Source organism: Brassica napus (genome assembly GCF_020379485.1).
Source record: "Brassica napus cultivar Da-Ae chromosome A5 unlocalized genomic scaffold, Da-Ae chrA05_Random_5, whole genome shotgun sequence".
Classification (NCBI taxonomy): Eukaryota; Viridiplantae; Streptophyta; class Magnoliopsida; order Brassicales; family Brassicaceae; genus Brassica; species Brassica napus.
The window spans coordinates 46,526-66,083 of NW_026014042.1; the positions used below are offsets into that span (position 1 = coordinate 46,526).

The 19,558-nt window shown below is 32.6% G+C and overlaps 1 protein-coding gene and 1 pseudogene across 1 annotated transcript; both read right to left on the reverse strand.

Moving 5' to 3' along the window:
• Positions 1–11,003: 11,003 nt before the first annotated feature.
• On the reverse strand, positions 11,004–14,327 carry LOC125594324 (E3 ubiquitin-protein ligase IPI1-like). Its single transcript, XM_048770583.1, has 6 exons — positions 13,863–14,327; positions 12,515–12,687; positions 12,338–12,393; positions 12,234–12,259; positions 11,759–12,152; positions 11,004–11,686 (listed from the first exon to the last, which is right to left on the reverse strand). Exons 1-6 carry the CDS (start codon positions 14,062–14,064, stop codon positions 11,299–11,301), a joined length of 1,239 nt encoding a protein of 412 aa, XP_048626540.1. The 5' UTR covers positions 14,065–14,327; the 3' UTR covers positions 11,004–11,298.
• A 1,644-nt stretch (positions 14,328–15,971) lies between these two features.
• On the reverse strand, positions 15,972–18,450 carry LOC125594323 (annotated as a pseudogene).
• Between the last annotated feature and the right edge of the window lie 1,108 nt (positions 18,451–19,558).

The following is a 19,558-nucleotide window of genomic DNA, read 5'->3' on the forward strand; positions in this document are numbered from 1 at the left end:
TGAGAAAAATTCAAAAATATGAAAATTTGTTTTAATGCATAGTTGCATCCTTCACTAACATATGATGAAGGTCAAAGAGGTTTGGGACCTTTTTTGTCTCCGTGTTTCTAGAGAATAGCGATTTTATAGTGGTTAGTCCACCAATTTAGGGAGTATTATGAAGTTTTACTAAATTAATTGACAAAAAATTAAAACGATGCCCATGTACCATGAAAATGAGTTTAATATACATTAATACAAATGTAGAATGTGTTTAGAAATTTTAAAACAACCCCAAAGATCATATGCTTCATTATTAGAGCATTTACCGAAAAATTCAGTATTTTCGTAGGGGTTAGCCCATAGATTTGGAGAAAAGTTCAAAAATATGAAAATTCTGTTTTAATGCATAGTTGCATCCTTCAATAACATATGATGAAGGTCAAAGAGGTTTGGAACTTTTTTGTCTCCGTTTTCTAGAGAATAGCGATTTTATAGTGGTTAGTCCACCAATTTAGGAAGTATTATGAAGTTTTACTAAATTAATTGACAAAAAATTAAAACGATGCCCATGTACCATGAAAATGAGTTTAATATACATTAATACAAATGTAGAATGTGTTTAGAAATTTTAAAACAACCCCAAAGATTATATGCTTCATTATTAGAGCATTTACCGAAAAATTCAGTATTTTCGTAGGGGTTAGCCCATAGATTTTGAGAAAAATTCAAAAATATGAAAAATCTGTTTTAATGCATAGTTGCATCCTTCACTAACATATGATGAAGGTCAAAGAGGTTTGGAACTTTTTTGTCTCCGTTTCCTAGAAAATAGCGATTTTATAGTGGTTAGTCCACCAATTTAGGGAGTATTATGAAGTTTTACTAATTAATTGACAAAAAATTAAAACGATGCCCATGTACCATGAAAATGAGTTTAATATACATTAATACAAATGTAGAATGTGTTTAGAAATTTTAAAACAACCCCAAAGATCATATGCTTCATTATTAGAGCATTTACCGAAAAATTCAGTATTTTCGTAGGGGTTAGTCTATAGATTTTGAGAAAAATTCAAAAATATGAAAAATCTGTTTTAATGCATAGTTGCATCCTTCACTAACATATGATGAAGGTCAAAGAGGTTTGGAACTTTTGTTGTCTCCGTTTCCCTAGAAAATAGCGATTTTATAGTGGTTAGTCCACCAATTTAGGGAGTATTATGAAGTTTTACTAAATTAATTGACAAAAAATTAAAACGATGCCCATGTACCATGAAAATGAGTTTAATATACATTAATACAAATGTAGAATGTGTTTAGAAATTTTAAAACAACCCCAAAGATCATATGCTTCATTATTAGAGCATTTACCGAAAAATTCAGTATTTTCGTAGGGGTTAGCCCATAGATTTTGAGAAAAATTCAAAAATATGAAAATTCTGTTTTAATGCATAGTTGCATCCTTCACTAACATATGATGAAGGTCAAAGAGGTTTGGAACTTTTTTGTCTCCGTTTCCTAGAGAATAGCGATTTTATAGTGGTTAGTCCACCAATTTAGGGAGTATTATGAAGTTTTACTAAATTAATTGACAAAAAATTAAAACGATGCCCATGTACCATGAAAATGAGTTTAATATACATTAATACAAATGTAGAATGTGTTTAGAAATTTTAAAACAACCCCAAAGATCATATGCTTCATTATTAGAGCATTTACCGAAAAATTCAGTATTTTCGTAGGGGTTAGCCCATAGATTTTGAGAAAAATTCAAAAATATGAAAAATTGTTTTAATGCATAGTTGCATCCTTCACTAACATATGATGAAGGTCAAAGAGGTTTGGAACTTTTGTTGTCTCCATTTCCTAGAAAATAGCGATTTTATAGTGGTTAGTCCACCAATTTAGGGAGTATTATGAAGTTTTACTAATTAATTGACAAAAAATTAAAACGATGCCCATGTACCATGAAAATGAGTTTAATATACATTAATAAAATGTAGAATGTGTTTAGAAATTTTAAAACAACCCCAAAGATCATATGCTTCATTATTAGAGCATTTACCGAAAAATTCAGTATTTTCGTAGGGGTTAGCCCATAGATTTTGAGAAAAATTCAAAAATATGAAAAATTGTTTTAATGCATAGTTGCATCCTTCACTAACATATGATGAAGGTCAAAGAGGTTTGGAACTTTTTTGTCTCCGTGTTTCTAGAGAATAGCGATTTTATAGTGGTTAGTCCACCAATTTAGGGAGTATTATGAAGTTTTACTAATTAATTGACAAAAAATTAAAACGATGCCCATGTACCATGAAAATGAGTTTAATATACATTAATACAAATGTAGAATGTGTTTAGAAATTTTAAAACAACCCCAAAGATCATATGCTTCATTATTAGAGCATTTACCGAAAAATTCAGTATTTTCGTAGGGGTTAGCCCATAGATTTTGAGAAAAATTCAAAAATATGAAAATTTGTTTTAATGCATAGTTGCATCCTTCACTAACATATGATGAAGGTCAAAGAGGTTTGGAACTTTTTTGTCTCCGTTTCCCTAGAAAATAGCGATTTTATAATGGTTAGTCCACCAATTTAGGGAGTATTATGAAGTTTTACTAAATTAATTGACAAAAAATTAAAACGATGCCCATGTACCATGAAAATGAGTTTAATATACATTAATACAAATGTAGAATGTGTTTAGAAATTTTAAAACAACCCCAAAGATCATATGCTTCATTATTAGAGCATTTACCGAAAAATTCAGTATTTTCGTAGGGGTTAGCCCATAGATTTTGAGAAAAATTCAAAAATATGAAAAATTTGTTTTAATGCATAGTTGCATCCTTCACTAACATATGATGAAGGTCAAAGAGGTTTGGGACCTTTTTTGTCTCCGTTTTTCTAGAGAATAGCGATTTTATAGTGGTTAGTCCACCAATTTAGGAAGTATTATGAAGTTTTACTAAATTAATTGACAAAAAATTAAAACGATGCCCATGTACCATGAAAATGAGTTTAATATACATTAATACAAATGTAGAATGTGTTTAGAAATTTTAAAACAACCCCAAAGATCATATGCTTCATTATTAGAGCATTTACCGAAAAATTCAGTATTTTCGTAGGGGTTAGCCCATAGATTTTGAGAAAAATTCAAAAATATGAAAATTTTGTTTTAATGCATAGTTGCATCCTTCACTAACATATGATGGAGGTCAAAGAGGTTTGGAACTTTTGTTGTCTCTATTTCCCTAGAAAATAGCGATTTTATTGTGGTTAGTCCACCAATTTAGGAGTATTATGAAGTTTTACTAAATTAATTGACAAAAAATTAAAACGATGCCCATGTACCATGAAAATGAGTTTAATATACATTAATACAAATGTAGAATGTGTTTAGAAATTTTAAAACAACCCCAAAGATCATATGCTTCATTATTAGAGCATTTACCGAAAAATTCAGTATTTTCGTAGGGGTTAGCCCATAGATTTTGAGAAAAATTCAAAAATATGAAAATTTTGTTTTAATGCATAGTTGCATCCTTCACTAACATATGATGAAGGTCAAAGAGGTTTGGGACCTTTTTTGTCTCCGTTTTCTAGAGAATAGCTATTTTATAGTGGTTAGTCCACCAATTTAGGGAGTATTATGAAGTTTTACTAAATTAATTGACAAAAAATTAAAACGATGCCCATGTACCATGAAAATGAGTTTAATATACATTAATAAAAATGTAGAATGTGTTTAGAAATTTTAAAACAACCCCAAAGATCATATGCTTCATTATTAGAGCATTTACCGAAAAATTCAGTATTTTCGTAGGGGTTAGCCCATAGATTTTGAGAAAAATTCAAAAATATGAAAAATCTGTTTTAATGCATAGTTGCATCCTTCACTAACATATGATGAAGGTCAAAGAGGTTTGGAATTTTTGTTATCTCCATTTCCTAGAAAATAGCGATTTTATAGTGGTTAGTCCACCAATTTAGGAAGTATTATGAAGTTTTACTAAATTAATTGACAAAAAATTAAAACGATGCCCATGTACCATGAAAATGAGTTTAATATACATTAATACAAATGTAGAATGTGTTTAGAAATTTTAAAACAACCCCAAAGATCATATGCTTCATTATTAGAGCATTTACCGAAAAATTCAGTATTTTCGTAGGGGTTAGCCCATAGATTTTGAGAAAAATTAAAAATATGAAAATTTGTTTTAATGCATAGTTGCATCCTTCACTAACATATGATGAAGGTCAAAGAGGTTTGGGACCTTTTTGTCTCCGTGTTTCTAGAGAATAGCTATTTTATAGTGGTTAGTCCACCAATTTAGGGAGTATTATGAAGTTTTACTAAATTAATTGACAAAAAATTAAAACGATGCCCATGTACCATGAAAATGAGTTTAATATACATTAATAAAATGTAGAATGTGTTTAGAAATTTTAAAACAACCCAAAAGATCATATGCTTCATTATTAGATCATTTACCGAAAAATCAGTATTTTCGTAGGGTAGCCCATAGATTTTGAAAAAAATTCAAAAATATGAAAAATCTGTTTTAATGCATAACTGCATCCTTCACTAACATATGATGAAGGTCAAAGTGGTTTGGAACTTTTGTTGTCTCCATTTCCCTAGAAAATAGCGATTTTATAGTGGTTAGTCCACCAATTTAGGGAGTATTATGAAGTTTTACTAATTAATTGACAAAAAACTTAAAACGATGCCCATGTACCATGAAAATGAGTTTAATATACATTAATACAAATGTAGAATGTGTTTAGAAATTTTAAAACAACCCCAAAGATCATATGCTTCATTATTAGAGCATTTACCGAAAAATTCAGTATTTTCGTAGGGGTTAGCCCATAGATTTTGAGAAAATTTAAAAATATGAAAATTTGTTTTAATGCATAGTTGCATCCTTCACTAACATATGATGAAGGTCAAAGAGGTTGGGACCTTTTTTGTCTCCGTGTTTCTAGAGAATAGCTATTTTATAGTGGTTAGTCCACCAATTTAGGGAGTATTATGAAGTTTTACTAAATTAATTGACAAAAAATTAAAACGATGCCCATGTACCATGAAAATGAGTTTAATATACATTAATACAAATGTAGAATGTGTTTAGAAATTTTAAAACAACCCCAAAGATCATATGCTTCATTATTAGAGCATTTACCGAAAAATTCAGTATTTTCGTAGGGGTTAGCCCATAGATTTTGAGAAAAAATTAAAAATAGAAAAAATCTGTTTTAATGCATATTTGCATCATTCACTAACATATGATGAAGGTCAAAGAGGTTTGGAACTTTTGTTGTCTCCATTTCCTAGAAAATAGCGATTTTATAGTGGTTAGTCCACCAATTTAGGGAGTATATATGAAGTTTTACTAAATTAATTGACAAAAAATTAAACCGATGCCCATGTACCATGAAAATGAGTTTAATATACATTAATAAAATGTAGAATGTGTTTAGAAATTTTAAAACAACCCAAAGATCATATGCTTCATTATTAGAGCATTTACCGAAAAATTCAGTATTTTCGTAGGGGTTAGCCCATAGATTTTGAGAAAAATTCAAAAATATGAAAATTTTGTTTTAATGCATCGTTGCATCCTTCACTAACATATGATGAAGGTCAAAGAGGTTTGGGACCTTTTTTGTCTCCGTTTTCTAGAGAATAACTATTTTATAGTGGTTAGTCCACCAATTTAGGGAGTATTATGAAGTTTTACTAAATTAATTGACAAAAAATTAAACCGATGCCCATGTACCATGAAAATGAGTTTAATATACATTAATAAAATTAGAATGTGTTTAGAAATTTTAAAACAACCCCAATTATCATATGCTTCATTATTAGAGCATTTACCGAAAATTCAGTATTTTCGAAGGGTTAGCCCATATATTTGAGGAAAATTCAAAAATATGAAAAATTGTTTTAATGCATATTGCATCCTTCACTAACATATGATGAAGGTCAAAGAGGTTTGAAACTTTTGTGTCTCCTTTCCCTAGAAAATAACGATTTTATAGTGGTTAGTCCACCAATTTAGGGAGTATTATGAAGTTTTACAAATTTAATTGACAAAGAATTAAAACGATGCCCATGTACCATGAAAATGAGTTTAATATACATTAATACAAAGTAGAATGTGTTTAGAAATTTTAAAACAACCCCAAAGATCATATGCTTCATTATTAGAGCATTTACCGAAAAAATCAGTATTTTCGTAGGGGTTAGCCCATAGATTTTGAGAAAAATTCAAAAATATGAAAATTTTGTTTTAATGCATAGTTGCATCCTTCACTAACATATGATGAAGGTCAAAGAGGTTTGGACCTTTTTTGTCTCCGTGTTTTCTAGAGAATAGCTATTTTATAGTGGTTAGTCCACCAATTTAGAGAGTATTATGAAGTTTTACTAAATTAATTGACAAAAAATTAAAACGATGTCCATGTACCATGAAAATGAGTTTAATATACATTAATACAAATGTAGAATGTGTTTAGAAATTTTAAAACAACCCCAAAGATCATATGCTTCATTATTAGAGCATTTACCGAAAAATCAGTATTTCGTAGGGGTTACCCCATAGATTTTGAGAAAAAATCAAAAATATGAAAAATCTGTTTTATTGCATAATTGCATCCTTCACTAACATATGATGAAGGTCAAAGAGGTTTGAAACTTTTGTTGTCTCCATGTTCAAGAGAATAACGATTTTATAGTGGTTAGTCCACCAATTTAGGGAGTATTATGAAGTTTTACTAATTTAATTGACAAAAAACTTAAAACGATGCCCATGTACCATGAAAATGAGTTTAATATACATTAATACAAATGTAGAATGTGTTTAGAAATTTTAAAACAACCTCAAAGATCATATGCTTCATTATTAGAGCATTTACCGAAAAATTCAGTATTTTCGTAGGGGTTAGCCCATAGATTTTGAGAAAATTAAAAATATGAAAATTTGTTTTAATGCATAGTTACATCTTTCACTAATATATGATGAAGGTCAAAGAGGTTTGGGACCTTTTTTGTCAAGTGTTCTAGAGAATAGCTATTTTATAGTGGTTAGTCCACCAATTTGGGAGTATTATGAAGTTTTACTAAATTAATTGACAAAAAATTAAAACGATGCCCATGTACCATGAAAATGAGTTTAATATACATTAATACAAATGTAGAATGTGTTTATAAATTTTAAAACAACCCCAAAGATCATATGCTTCATTATTAGAGTATTTACCGAAAAAATCAATATTTTCGTAGGGGTTGTTAGCCCATAGATTTGAAAAAAATTTAAAAATATAAAAATCTGTTTTAATGCATATTGCATCATTCACTAACATATGATAAAGGCCAAGAGGTTTAAACTTTTGTTATCTCAATTCCCTAGAAAATAGAGATTTTATAAAGGTTAGTCCACCAATTTAGGGAGTATTATGAAGTTTTACTAATTTAATTGACAAAAAACTTAAAACGATGCCCATGTTTCATGAAACTGAGTTTAATATACATTAATACAAATGTAGAATGTGTTTAGAAATTTTAAAACAACACTAAAAATCATGCTTCAGTATATAGAGCATTTACCGAAAAATTAAAATTTTCGTAGGGGTTAACACATAGATTTGAAAAAAAATTAAAACATATGAAAATACTGTTTTAATGAGTAGTTGCATCTTTCTAACATATGATGAAGGTCAAAGAGGTTTGGAACTTTTTTGTCTTCGTTTCTCTATAAAATAGCGATTTATAGTGATTAGTCTACCAATTTAGGGAGTATTATGAAGTTTTACTAAATTTATTGACAAAAAATTAAAACGATGCTCATGTACCATGAAAGAGAGTTTAATATACATTAATACAAATATAAATGTGTTTAGAAATTTAAAACAACACTAAAGATCACATGCTTCATATTATAGAGCATTGACCGAAAAATTCAATATTTTCGTAGAGGTTAACACATAGATTTTGTGAAAAAATCAAAAATATGAAAATTTGTTTTAATGCATAGTTGCATCTTTCACAAACATATAATGAAGATCAAAGAGGTTTAGAACTTTTGTTGTCTCCGTTTCTTTAGAAAATAGCGAATTATAGTGCTTTGTCCACCAATTTAGGAAATATTTGAAGATTTATTAAATTAATTGAAAAATTAAAATGATGCTCATGAACCATGAAAGAGAGTTTAATATACATTAATACAAATGTAGAATGTGTTTAGAAATTTTAAAATAACCCTAAAGATCACATGCTTCAATATAGAGCATTTACCGGAAATTCAATATTTTCGTAGGGATTAACACATAGTTTTTGAGAAAAAAAATCAAAAAAATAAAAATAATGTTTTAATGCATAGTTGCATCTTTCACAAACATATAATGAATATCACAGAGGTTTAGAACTTTTGTTGTCTCCGTTTCTCTAGAAAATAACAATTTATAAGGGTAATCCACTAATTTAGGGAATATTGAAGCTTTACTAAATTAATTGAAAACATTAAAACGATGCCTATATACCAAAAAAAGAGAGTTTAATATACATATAAATGTAGAATGTGTTTAGAAATTTTAAAACAACACTAAAAATCATAGGCTTCATTATATAGAGTATTTACCGAAAAATTCAATATTTTCATAGGGGTTAACACATAGATTTTGAAAATTTTCAAAAATATGAAAATACTGTTTTATTTGTAGTTGCATCTTTCACTCACATATGATGAAGGTCAAAGAGGTTTGAAACTTTATTGTCTTCGTTTCTCTATAAAATAGCTATTTTATAGTGTTAGTCTACCAATTTAGGGAATATTATGAAGTTTTACTAAATTTATTGACAAAAAATTAAAACGATGCCCATGTACCATGAAAGAGAGTTAATATACATTAATACAAATATATAATGTGTTTAAAATTTTAAAACAACACTAAAGATCACATGCTTCAATATATAGAGCATTTACCGAACAATTCTATATTTTCGTAGAGGTTAACACATAGATTTGAGAAAAAATCAAAAATATGAAAATTCTGTTTTAATGCATAGTTGCATCTTTCACAAACATATAATGAAGATCAAAGAGGTTTAGAACTTTTGTTGTCTCCGTTTCTGTAGAAAATAGCGATTTAATAGTGCTTTGTCCACCAATTTAGGAAATATTTGAAGATTTATTAATTAATTGAAAAAATTAAAATGATGCTCATGAACCATGAAAGAGAGTTTAAAATACATTAATACAAATGTAGAATGTGTTTAGAAATTTAAAACAACACTAAAGATCACATGCTTCAATATATAGAGCATTTACCGGAAAATTCAATATTTTCATAGGGGTTAACACATAGTTTTTGAGAAAAAAATTAAAAATATAAAAATACTGTTTTAATGCATAGTTGTATCTTTCACAAACATATAATGAATATCACAGAGGTTTAGAACTTTTGTTGTCTCCGTTTCTCTAGAAAATAGCAATTTTATAGTGGTTAATCCACTAATTTAGGAAATATTTTGAAGCTTTACTAAATTAATTGAAAAACATTAAAACGATGCCTATACCAAAAAAGAGAGTTTAATATACATTAATACAAATGTAAAATGTGTTTAGAAATTTTAAAAACACTAAAAATCATAGGTTTCATTATATAGAGCATTTACCGAAAAATTCAATATTTCGTAGGGGTTAACACATAGATTTTGAAAATAATTCAAAAATATGAAAATACTGTTTTAATGAGTAGTTGCATCTTTCACTAACATATGATGAAGGTCAAAGAGTTTGGAACTTTTTGTCTTCGTTTCTCTATAAAATAGCGATTTTATAGTGATTAGTCTACCAATTTAGGGAGTATTATGAAGTTTTACTAAATTTATTGACAAAAAATTAAAACGATGCCCATCTACCATGACAGAGAGTTTATATACATTAATACAAAAATATATTGTGTTTAGAAATTTTAAAACAACACTAAAGATCACATGCTTCAATATATAGAGCATTTACCGAAAAATTCAATATTTTCATGGGGTTAACACATAGATTTTGAAAAAAATCAAAAATATAAAAAATATTGTTTTAATACATAGTTGCATAATTCACTATCATATTATGAAGGTCAAAGCGGTTTAGAACATTGTTGTCTCCGTTATTCTAGAGAATAGCGATTTTATAAAGGTTAATCCACCAATTTAAAGAGTATTATGAAGTTTTACTAAATTAATTAATAAAAAAAATTAAAACGATGTTCATGTACCATGAAAGAGAGTTTAATATATAATATAAATATAGAATGTGTTTAGAAATTTTAAAATAACACTAAATATCATAGGCTTCAATACATAGAGCATTTATAAAAAAAAAAAATATATTTCGTAGGGGTTAACACATAGATTTTGAGAAATTTTAAAATATGATAATATTGTTTTAATGTATAGTTGCATTTTTCACTAACCTTTGTTGTCTCCGTTTTCCTAAAAAATAACGATTTTATAGTAGTTAGTCCATCAATTTAGAAAGTATTATAAAGTTTTACTAAATTGATTGACAAAAAGTTAAAACGATGTCCATATACTATAAAAAAAAATTAATGTACATTAATACAAATGTAAAATGCGTTTAGATTGGCTATGCATGTCACCGAGCTGGAGGAGACGAAAGCAAATGGCTAGGGTTTTCTGCCCTAATTTATATTTTTTATAAATATATTTATCGTCCCCCAAGTTTTAATCATTGCCAAACGACCCCAAACTTTTGATATGTGAACTATAACTCCACCTTTCTCTTTTCATTGAGACTATAAGAACCAAAACTCCAAATTTGCATGCAACAAATAAGTATCTCGTGTGCAATAACACAGAACAATCCCAGTGAAAGTATTAGAAGAGTGAATTGCCATTTTCAAAACATGATTTTGTTTCTCTCTATTTTTTTGTTGTCACATTGACTATAGTATTGGTAACTTGTCCTTGTGATGGGCGAAAGTCAGAACTTAGATTGTAACTTGTCAATAAGAAAAAGTTATGTTCCATTAGGGTATTTCACATGGATACCCACATTGTAGCCACATAACAAAAGCAAAGATCAAAACCACCTTATGCTAACCCGGACCCAAACCGGCTCGAACCGCATGGTCACCACCAAACAAGGGAAGTAGCAGTCTCTCTCCAAACCCCATTACATAACTTTGAGCATGCAGGTTTTTTCTCAAATATCAAATTCCCAATTGTTTTCTTTTTATGTTTTTAGGGTCCAACGTTCATGAGAATTGCCTCTCACCGGCTGGCTTACGATGATCCTCCTCCGCCGCCATGCCTCTGAAGGAAGCTTCCTGCTCCTTCATTATAAGAAGATGTCCAAATGGATGGTTCTCTGTCCATCTGGTTAACCGGGTACGCCTGTTGCAACGGCATATAAGGCTCCCTCTCCCATATGTTAAACCGGAGAAACCCGCTCCCCCCTGCCTGATCCGAAGAAGAAGAAGCTGATCCTCTACTGGGCCTCCGTCCAGAGGGGAATACAGGCCCACGAGAGACTACAGGCGAATCAGGTTGTTGGTGTGACTGTGCAGTGGACTGTTGGTAATAGGCTTGAAGAGCTTGCGTTCTGTCTCTTGTCCGAGCGTTGCTTCCCGGAAAAGGCGGTGCCACCGAGCTCCCTGCTCTACCACTAGAACTGCAAAGACCACCACCAATATAAGGCTTTTAATAATTCCACTTTGAAGTCAAGACAGAGAAGATATGTTACCTGTGAGTTTGACCATGATATGATGGACGCATGAACTGCGGCGGTCTTGGTCCGTTGGCTCGGGAAGTCCTTGCAGCAGCTGGTGGCGGAGTGGGCTGAGTTGGACTGCCCACGTTTGGGACAGAAAGGGAGAAGTGCTGTTGCGGTGGAGGTGGAGGGGAGGGATAATCCCAGCCGTGATAGTGTGGATCAACAGGGAAACCATAAGGAGCTGGGACTTCATTGGAAACCGATGAGCCGGTGTTCCAAGTGAAAGTTGAACTCTCTGAAACGCCTCCAGTGGAAGAGGAAGACGAATGAACCGGGCCAATGTAGGTTACGTATGGACATGGGTGACCTGCTGTTGGCGCTGCTGGTTCTGTAAAGTAGCCTTGCTGGCTGAAAAGATCGTGATCTGTACCATTGTGTCAAACTCAAATAGTCAATAAACCAAAATGCCAGAAACGATAAATAAACCAATATGACAATGTCTTACACGAACTCGGCGAAAATTCTCCATCACTACAAAGTTTTAAGAGAGATTCATTAGCAAACTAGTGTTAAATTACGCAATGATTATTTTGCAATTCGTGTACTTACTCGAAAGAAGGAAGACGCGCTGAACTTCCAAATGGGCACCAGTGAACTCCAAAAGCCTGCAAAGATACATAAACACAGGCATTTTCGACAAGGAACTTAAACAATTAAAAGAATTAATCCTCACCATGGAAGGCAGAGGAGTAAGAAGTAAGAACTTTGGGAGGGATATGGGTTTACCACTTCGGAGTAGCCTCCGATATCAAAAAACTCATCTTCATGAAACCAATCCTCGACATTAAATTCAGGGTGTGAACGGCAACCGTTTGCGTAAAGCCACTGGCCTTTCTCTATTTTCCGACAGTTTGGGCACTGCATCACGCCCTTTGCGTTGAAAGCTGAGCCAATACAATCTAGAAAAAGGCAAACGAAACAGATGTGAAGTTAAATAACTTTAGCTGGAAAATACAATCTATAAGGAAACTAGACAAACTTATAAATTTTAAACACACAGGGATACTCCTATCTAGACATCCTCGTCAAACAGTGAAACATAGACTGAAGAAGTAAAGCCTCATATCAACTTTCAAGTTAACCATTCCCTGGTGAGCTAATAGATGCATCAAACAAGGAGGAGAGTTCAATAAAACAAACTTGGCATTTCTAATGAAACAGCCCTACTCAATGCTATCTGCATAGCCTCACCAAAAAAAAAAATTTGACCAAATCATGATTTTACATAAACCATGAACAGAGTAGTTTCAAAGCTCACCAATGAACAGAGTAGTTTAAAACTTTATAACACACAGATAATCCTATCTATACATCCAAGATTGTCAAACAGTGAACAAAGACTACGAAGCAAAGAGACTCATATGAACTTTTCGAGTTAATCATTCCCTCGTAAAACAACACTAACGAAGAGAGCACATAATGCTAATTACGGCTGAAACACAATGTGGTGAGCTAGTAGATGCATCAAACAAGGAGGAGAGATCAATCACACAAACTTGGCATTAGTAATCAAAGAGTGATCATCAAGCCCTACTCGATGCTATATGCATAACCTCTCAACAAACAATTAGAGCAGGTAATGATTACATCAAGCATGAACCAATTAGTTTCAAAGCTCAATACCCACCAAAGCTCATAACAACCAAAAGGGTCAACATCTAGCCACAAACCAGAACGTAACAGAACAATAATTCACCAAACCGAATCAAACCAAATCATGATTACATAAACCATGAACAGAGTGGTTTCAAAGCTCAATATCCACCAAAGCTCATAACAACCAAAAGGGTCAACATCTAGCCACAAACCAGAACGTAACAGAACAATAATTCACCAAACCGAATCAAACCAAATCATGATTACATAAACCATGAACAGAGTGGTTTCAAAGCTCAATATCCACCAATGATCAACTACAACAAAAAGGGTCACATCACACAGACAATGGTAGCCACAAACCAGAACGTAACAGGATCATAATTCACCAAACCGAATCAAACCAAAAGGCAGATCTAGAAAATTCAAATTCAAAATTAAATGATTTTTTCAGACAAAACTCAAAACCGGAACATACCAAGATGAAACAGGTGGCCACATTGAAGATTAGCCCACGCTCGATCGCCGTCTTTAGCAACCGTATCGAGACAAATCGAACACGCAGCCGAGCCAAAGCCATCTCCTTCGTCGCGAGGATCTCCTCCATCAGCGGCACCACCTTCGTGGGCCAGATCAGTATCGCCGAAATTGAATTTGTTAAGCTTATTGCCTAAACCCATAACCAAAATCAAATCCAATCAAATCTCAAAACCTTTTTTTTTCTCGAGAGCTCGAATCAATCACGACACAATTCAATTCACACCAAAAAAAAAAAAAAATTCTCCCTCCCCTCAATTCCTTAAGCTTTCAATTTGATTGATTTAAAACAGAATATGAATCTGTGAAGTCACAGCCAGAGACCCAGAAGAAGGAAAGCCAAAGAAAAAATTTGAAGTTTTTTTTTCTCTCTCGGGTTATGTTTTGTGTGAGGAAAGATTGAACGCTGTCCAAATATTCGAAACTTTTGGACGGCTCAGATTTATTCTGACGGATTTGTCTACTTGACATCACCTTCTTATTACCTATTTCCTTTTTTTCTCTCTTTTCTAATACCACCTTGGTAATTTAACATTCTATTTTTGGTATCAAATTTTAATTTTCATCATTTTTGTGTCTTTTAAGTTTAAATATGAATAAAATAATCATATCTGGATTTGTTTCTTATTCTATTTTGTAAATTAAATTTATTTGATTAAATTTAAATTACAATGATCACACAATAAAAACATTGATACAAAATATAGATGAATTTAAAACGAGAGTTAAGACATTGTTATTTTCCTGAGGTTTTACATTTTTGTTGTCTTACTTAAATTTGATAACACTATTTTCCTAAAAAGTTCAATTAAATTAAAAGATAGATTTAATTAAGAAAAATAATGTGTTTTTTTTTAACATTGGATAATTATATTTTCTTAGGAAAACTTGTTTTCAGAGAAATGATAGGCATAAATTATTAAGGAAGTGTACTGTTTCAATCTAGTACAACTGAAATAAACCAATCTAGTGGGCCAATTTCTACGGCCATCAATGATGTGTAGGCCTGGGCTGGATTCAGATATCCGGAAAATTTAGGGTACAGGATCCAGATCCGTCGGTTTTGTTAATTAATATTTAGATCCAGATTTATGGTTTCTGGATACTTGAAATTCGGATATCCATCATGTGGATATTTGGATCCGAATCTGTTAAAACAATTTAAAATAAATATATTTTTATAAATGACATTTTTTAATAATACTTAAATCTAATATTTATTTAAGATTTATATATATATATATGGATAATATTTTAAAAATTAAAATATAATATTATAAGACTAATTTATGTATACATATTAATATATCAAATATAAATATCAATGAAATTTAAAATTTTAATATATTTTAAAAATACGGATCTAGATCTAAAAGTTAAGATATTCAGATTCGGATTCGGTTTTGACGGATCCAATATTTTACTATCTGATTCAGACACCTCAAATATCATATTTTCGGAATGGATCTCAAATTGGATCCGGATCCCGGATAATAATCTCAGGCCTAATGATGTGCATTTTGCTAGTCAAATATAATCAAACCTAAAAAATATCATCAAACCTTTTAGTCAAGTTGCTTTTTCTAACTGGCGATTGAATGTGACAGCTTGTGGGAGAAGGCGAGCATCTCCATCTCCACTCCATAACTTACTATAAAATGGAGTGGAAAATGAAGTAGTGAAGAAACAAAAAAGTGAGTACTCCATAAATAGAGAGATTTTTATTTTTTGTTCATACTCCATTTTTTTGTTCATACTCCATTTCTCACTCCATTTGTGGAGTAAATTATGGAGTGGGGATGGAGATGTCTTAAACGATGAAGGGAGCTTAGTGTGAGCTTAATAGAAGGAGGGAGCCACTAATCCTACTTTTCTCGAAGGAGATTAAGTGTTGGTTATTTCTCTCTTTTCTTTTGTTTACTCTGCAAAGCTACAATATTTTTCTCCCATGAATTTTAAGATCGTTTGCAACTTTGCATTATGTTTTAATTTTTAACACATTAAATACTTGCATAATATACATACGCTGACACAGATTGACACAAACTGATAAGAATGTAAAAGATTTTTTCTGACAAACACAATTCAACAATAAAAAAATGGTACACCATATAAAATTCATTTTCTTGTCTCAGAAGAAAAGAAGATGAACACAACAAAATGTATTTCGATAATACATATCCTGATTTGAAAATATGAAAATATCCAAATAGGAATGCAACACTAGTTGAAAGATGAGAGCAAACAAAAATAGAGATTAGGCGTAGTAGTTCAAACTTGCTTTCTTCTTGGCCTGGACTTGGATGATACCTTCATTGAAGTCCTCATGGTTCACCTGACAACACATACCACGATAACAGAGAACCCCATGTTTATAAACCAGACAAAACTTTCATCATAAAGAAACGTAAAACCATGTATATTCTTACCTCTGTGGCATCACGGCGAAGAGCTAACATGCCAGCCTCTACACATACTGCTTTCAGTTGAGCGCCATTGAAATCATCTGTCGATCTTGCAAGCTCCTCAAAGTTGACGTCTGGGTGTACATTCATCTTCCTCGAGTGGATCTGTATTCATTCAGTTCGGGTTAGTTGAGTAATGTGAGCTAAGAGTCATGTTCATAAAATTTGAGAGACAAACCTGCAAGATTCTGGCTCTTGCTTCTTCTGTTGGATGTGGGAACTCAATCTTCCTGTCTAATCGACCAGAACGCATGAGCGCTGGGTCCAGAATATCTGCACGGTTAGTGGCTGCAATCACCTGAAATTATTGAAAGGTTAGACTGTTACTGCTGCTTTGTGGGGCGCTATATAGACAGAGTATGACTAGTTCCTACTTCCTAGAATAAAGAAAGACTCTCACCTTAATACGCTCATCGCTACTGAATCCATCAAGCTGATTAAGTAGCTCCAACATAGTCCTCTGCACTTCCCTGTCTCCACTTACTTCACTGCACTCCCAGCCAAAGAATATAGTCAGTGAGCTTGTAGAAGAACTGAATCAGAAAAAAGATTTATATACCTGTCAAAACGCTTGGTACCAATGGCATCGATTTCATCAATGAAGATGATGCATGGAGCTTTCTCTTTCGCTAGTTGAAAGGCATCACGGACAAGTTTTGCTCCGTCTCCAATAAACATCTGCACACATCCAGACACAAACACAATTTTGAAGCTCTGTGGATGACAGGCAAAGTGTATTGATTGTCACACTACAATATATTATTACTCATATATACCTGGACCAATTGAGGACCTGCCAATTTTAGGAAGGTGGCATTGGTCTGTGCTGCACAGGCACGTGCCATTAAAGTTTTACCAGTCCCTGGAGGGCCATATAAAAGCACTCCCTTCGGTGGACGAACACCCAGCTTCTCGAAACGCTCCTTGTGCGTCATGGGGAGCACAATTGCCTCTACAAGCTCTTGGATCTGTTTCCCAAAATTAACTCACTAAGATTCAATACGCAACACACAGAAGCAATTCAAGCAAAGCGAAAATAAACAAACCTGCTTCTCTAGTCCTCCAATGTCATTGTAATCTTCGGTAGGTTTCTCATCAACCTCCATGGCTTTAACCCTAGAGTCATACTCTGATGGCAAGGTGTCCAAAATCAAGTAACTGTCTTTATTCACTCCAACCAAATCACCAGGCTTCAGGCTATCGGGGTCCACCAGGCCAACAACTGGTAGAAAGATTGTCTGCAATGCAAAAGTATTTCCTCAGAGAATCTATAAAGAACGCACATGAGAGAACGGGTATTAAAAGTCTCACCTGTCGTGTAGAGGTTTTCAACACAACACACTTCCCCTTCCGTTGCGAGTCAAGGTCAATATTAGCACCGTCTTCCTCAGCATCGTCTTCAGGATTCATCTCCAATATCTTAATAACATAACAGTTGTACTTAAAACTCCAAGATCCTAAAAGCAAAACCAAGGAAATGACGATGTTGAGAGTAGTACCTCGACAATGTTGCCAACCAAGTAAGGAAGCTGCTGTTGAGTTTAATCTTCTCTTGATTCTCCTTTATCTTCTCCTTGTAAGAATCACATTCAAGATTTGTTCTTTGCGCGTCTTCCTACATACACAGATCAGCACATATCAATTACCAATGAGCTAAAAATGCAAACTTTCGAGCTAATACTAATAAACCCCCAAGCAATTCAAAAAAAACGGATTACAAATCACTCAAAACCCTAAACCAGATAGTAGCAAGACCTTAATCGAATTCTTCTAAGGAACTGTTGAATTGAATCCAACATTCAGAAGCGCAATCAAGCGAAAGGTAGAGATCGATAGAGAGTGAAGGGATCGAACCTTGAGAATTCGAATCTCGTTGTCGAGGAGACGAGTAGCTCTAACGATGTCTTCGGTGGACATGGACGCGAGCTGATCCTCTTCGAAGCTTGACGTGTCTTCTACCATCGGAGTTGCCATCTCAATAGCCTTCTAATCGTCGGAGAGAGAGAGAGAGATCGCCGGAGGAGAGTTTGGGGAGGGGTTCTCAAGAGGCGATTATAGAGAGAGAAGAGAAGACGAGAGAAAATAATTAAATATATTTTTCTTTTAGGAAAACTTGTTTTTGAAGAAAACGATAGGCGTAACCTTCTGAAGGAACCAGAGTGTTTTAATCTGGTACAACTGAAATAAACCAATTTTAACTGAATCGTCTGGTTTAGTTATACCGAATAATCTAGTACGATAAGAGTCCATGTACCCTTTCTCTGCAGCGTTCACCACCGCGTCAAAGAAAAGAACAGAGCTATTGTACTTCTCAGAGCAGAAAGCAGCTGTTGGTACAGCAACTTGACCAGCCTTGAGAACAAAGGAAGCTGGTTCAGCTTCTTAGAGTGAGTTTTATTATACCAAACATATATAATTAAATATCAGTTGCCAAACTCTCAGTTTACTAATGGCAGGGTATCCAACAAAAGAACAATCACATCATGAATCCCAAACGAAATTTATCAACTAGAAACAACCATACTTAAAAACTATAATAACTTGAAGGGAACTTAAGTTCCAAATATTCATCCTTAATATTAGCTTTAGCTTCAGCTTTTTTTTTTTTTGAATGTAAGGATTTATTGAAACCAAAAAAACGTCTGTAACTTTATACAGTGACTGCCTCTTGTTTTAGAGGTCTGTGTTTTCAGAGTTTTTTAAGAAAAAAAACTGAGCAACAATGAAAAAAAATCAGAGCTCAATCTCTATCTCAAAATTCTTCTCAAGCAGAACCACACCACCATGGCATTTCCATATCTTCTTTCCTTCTTCCCTGAGAGTTCATAGCTTTCATCTTCATCCATCCTATCCTCATCATCATCCTCATCCTCATCATCAGCTTCATTTTCTTTTACCGATGAGCCTGGATATCTGAAAAAAATGAGAATCAAGGGATGCATAAGAAAATCTCAAAATGTGTTGGGCACAAACCAATGCTAAAAGTGACCAGAATAAAAGAATCTGAAGAATACCTCCTTGTATCTTCAGAAACACGGGCGTTCCAGACAGGCTTCGTTGAGATTCGGTACATTCTTTGTAGGTTTGTGATCGAACATTCTCAAACCATTTCTGAGAGATAAATAATGATTTTGACCCCAAATCAGTAAGAAAGAACAACAACAACAAAAAA

Coding starts and splice junctions, on each gene's coding strand:
- LOC125594324 (XM_048770583.1), bottom strand. CDS start 14,064: ATGGGTTTAGGCAATAAGCTTAACAAATTCAATTTCGGCGATACTGAT. Junction 12,394..12,514: donor TCGGAGGCTACTCCGAAGTG/GTAAACCCATAT, acceptor GTATCTTTGCAG/GCTTTTGGAGTTCACTGGTG. Junction 12,260..12,337: donor GCGCGTCTTCCTTCTTTCGA/GTAAGTACACGA, acceptor AAAACTTTGTAG/TGATGGAGAATTTTCGCCGA.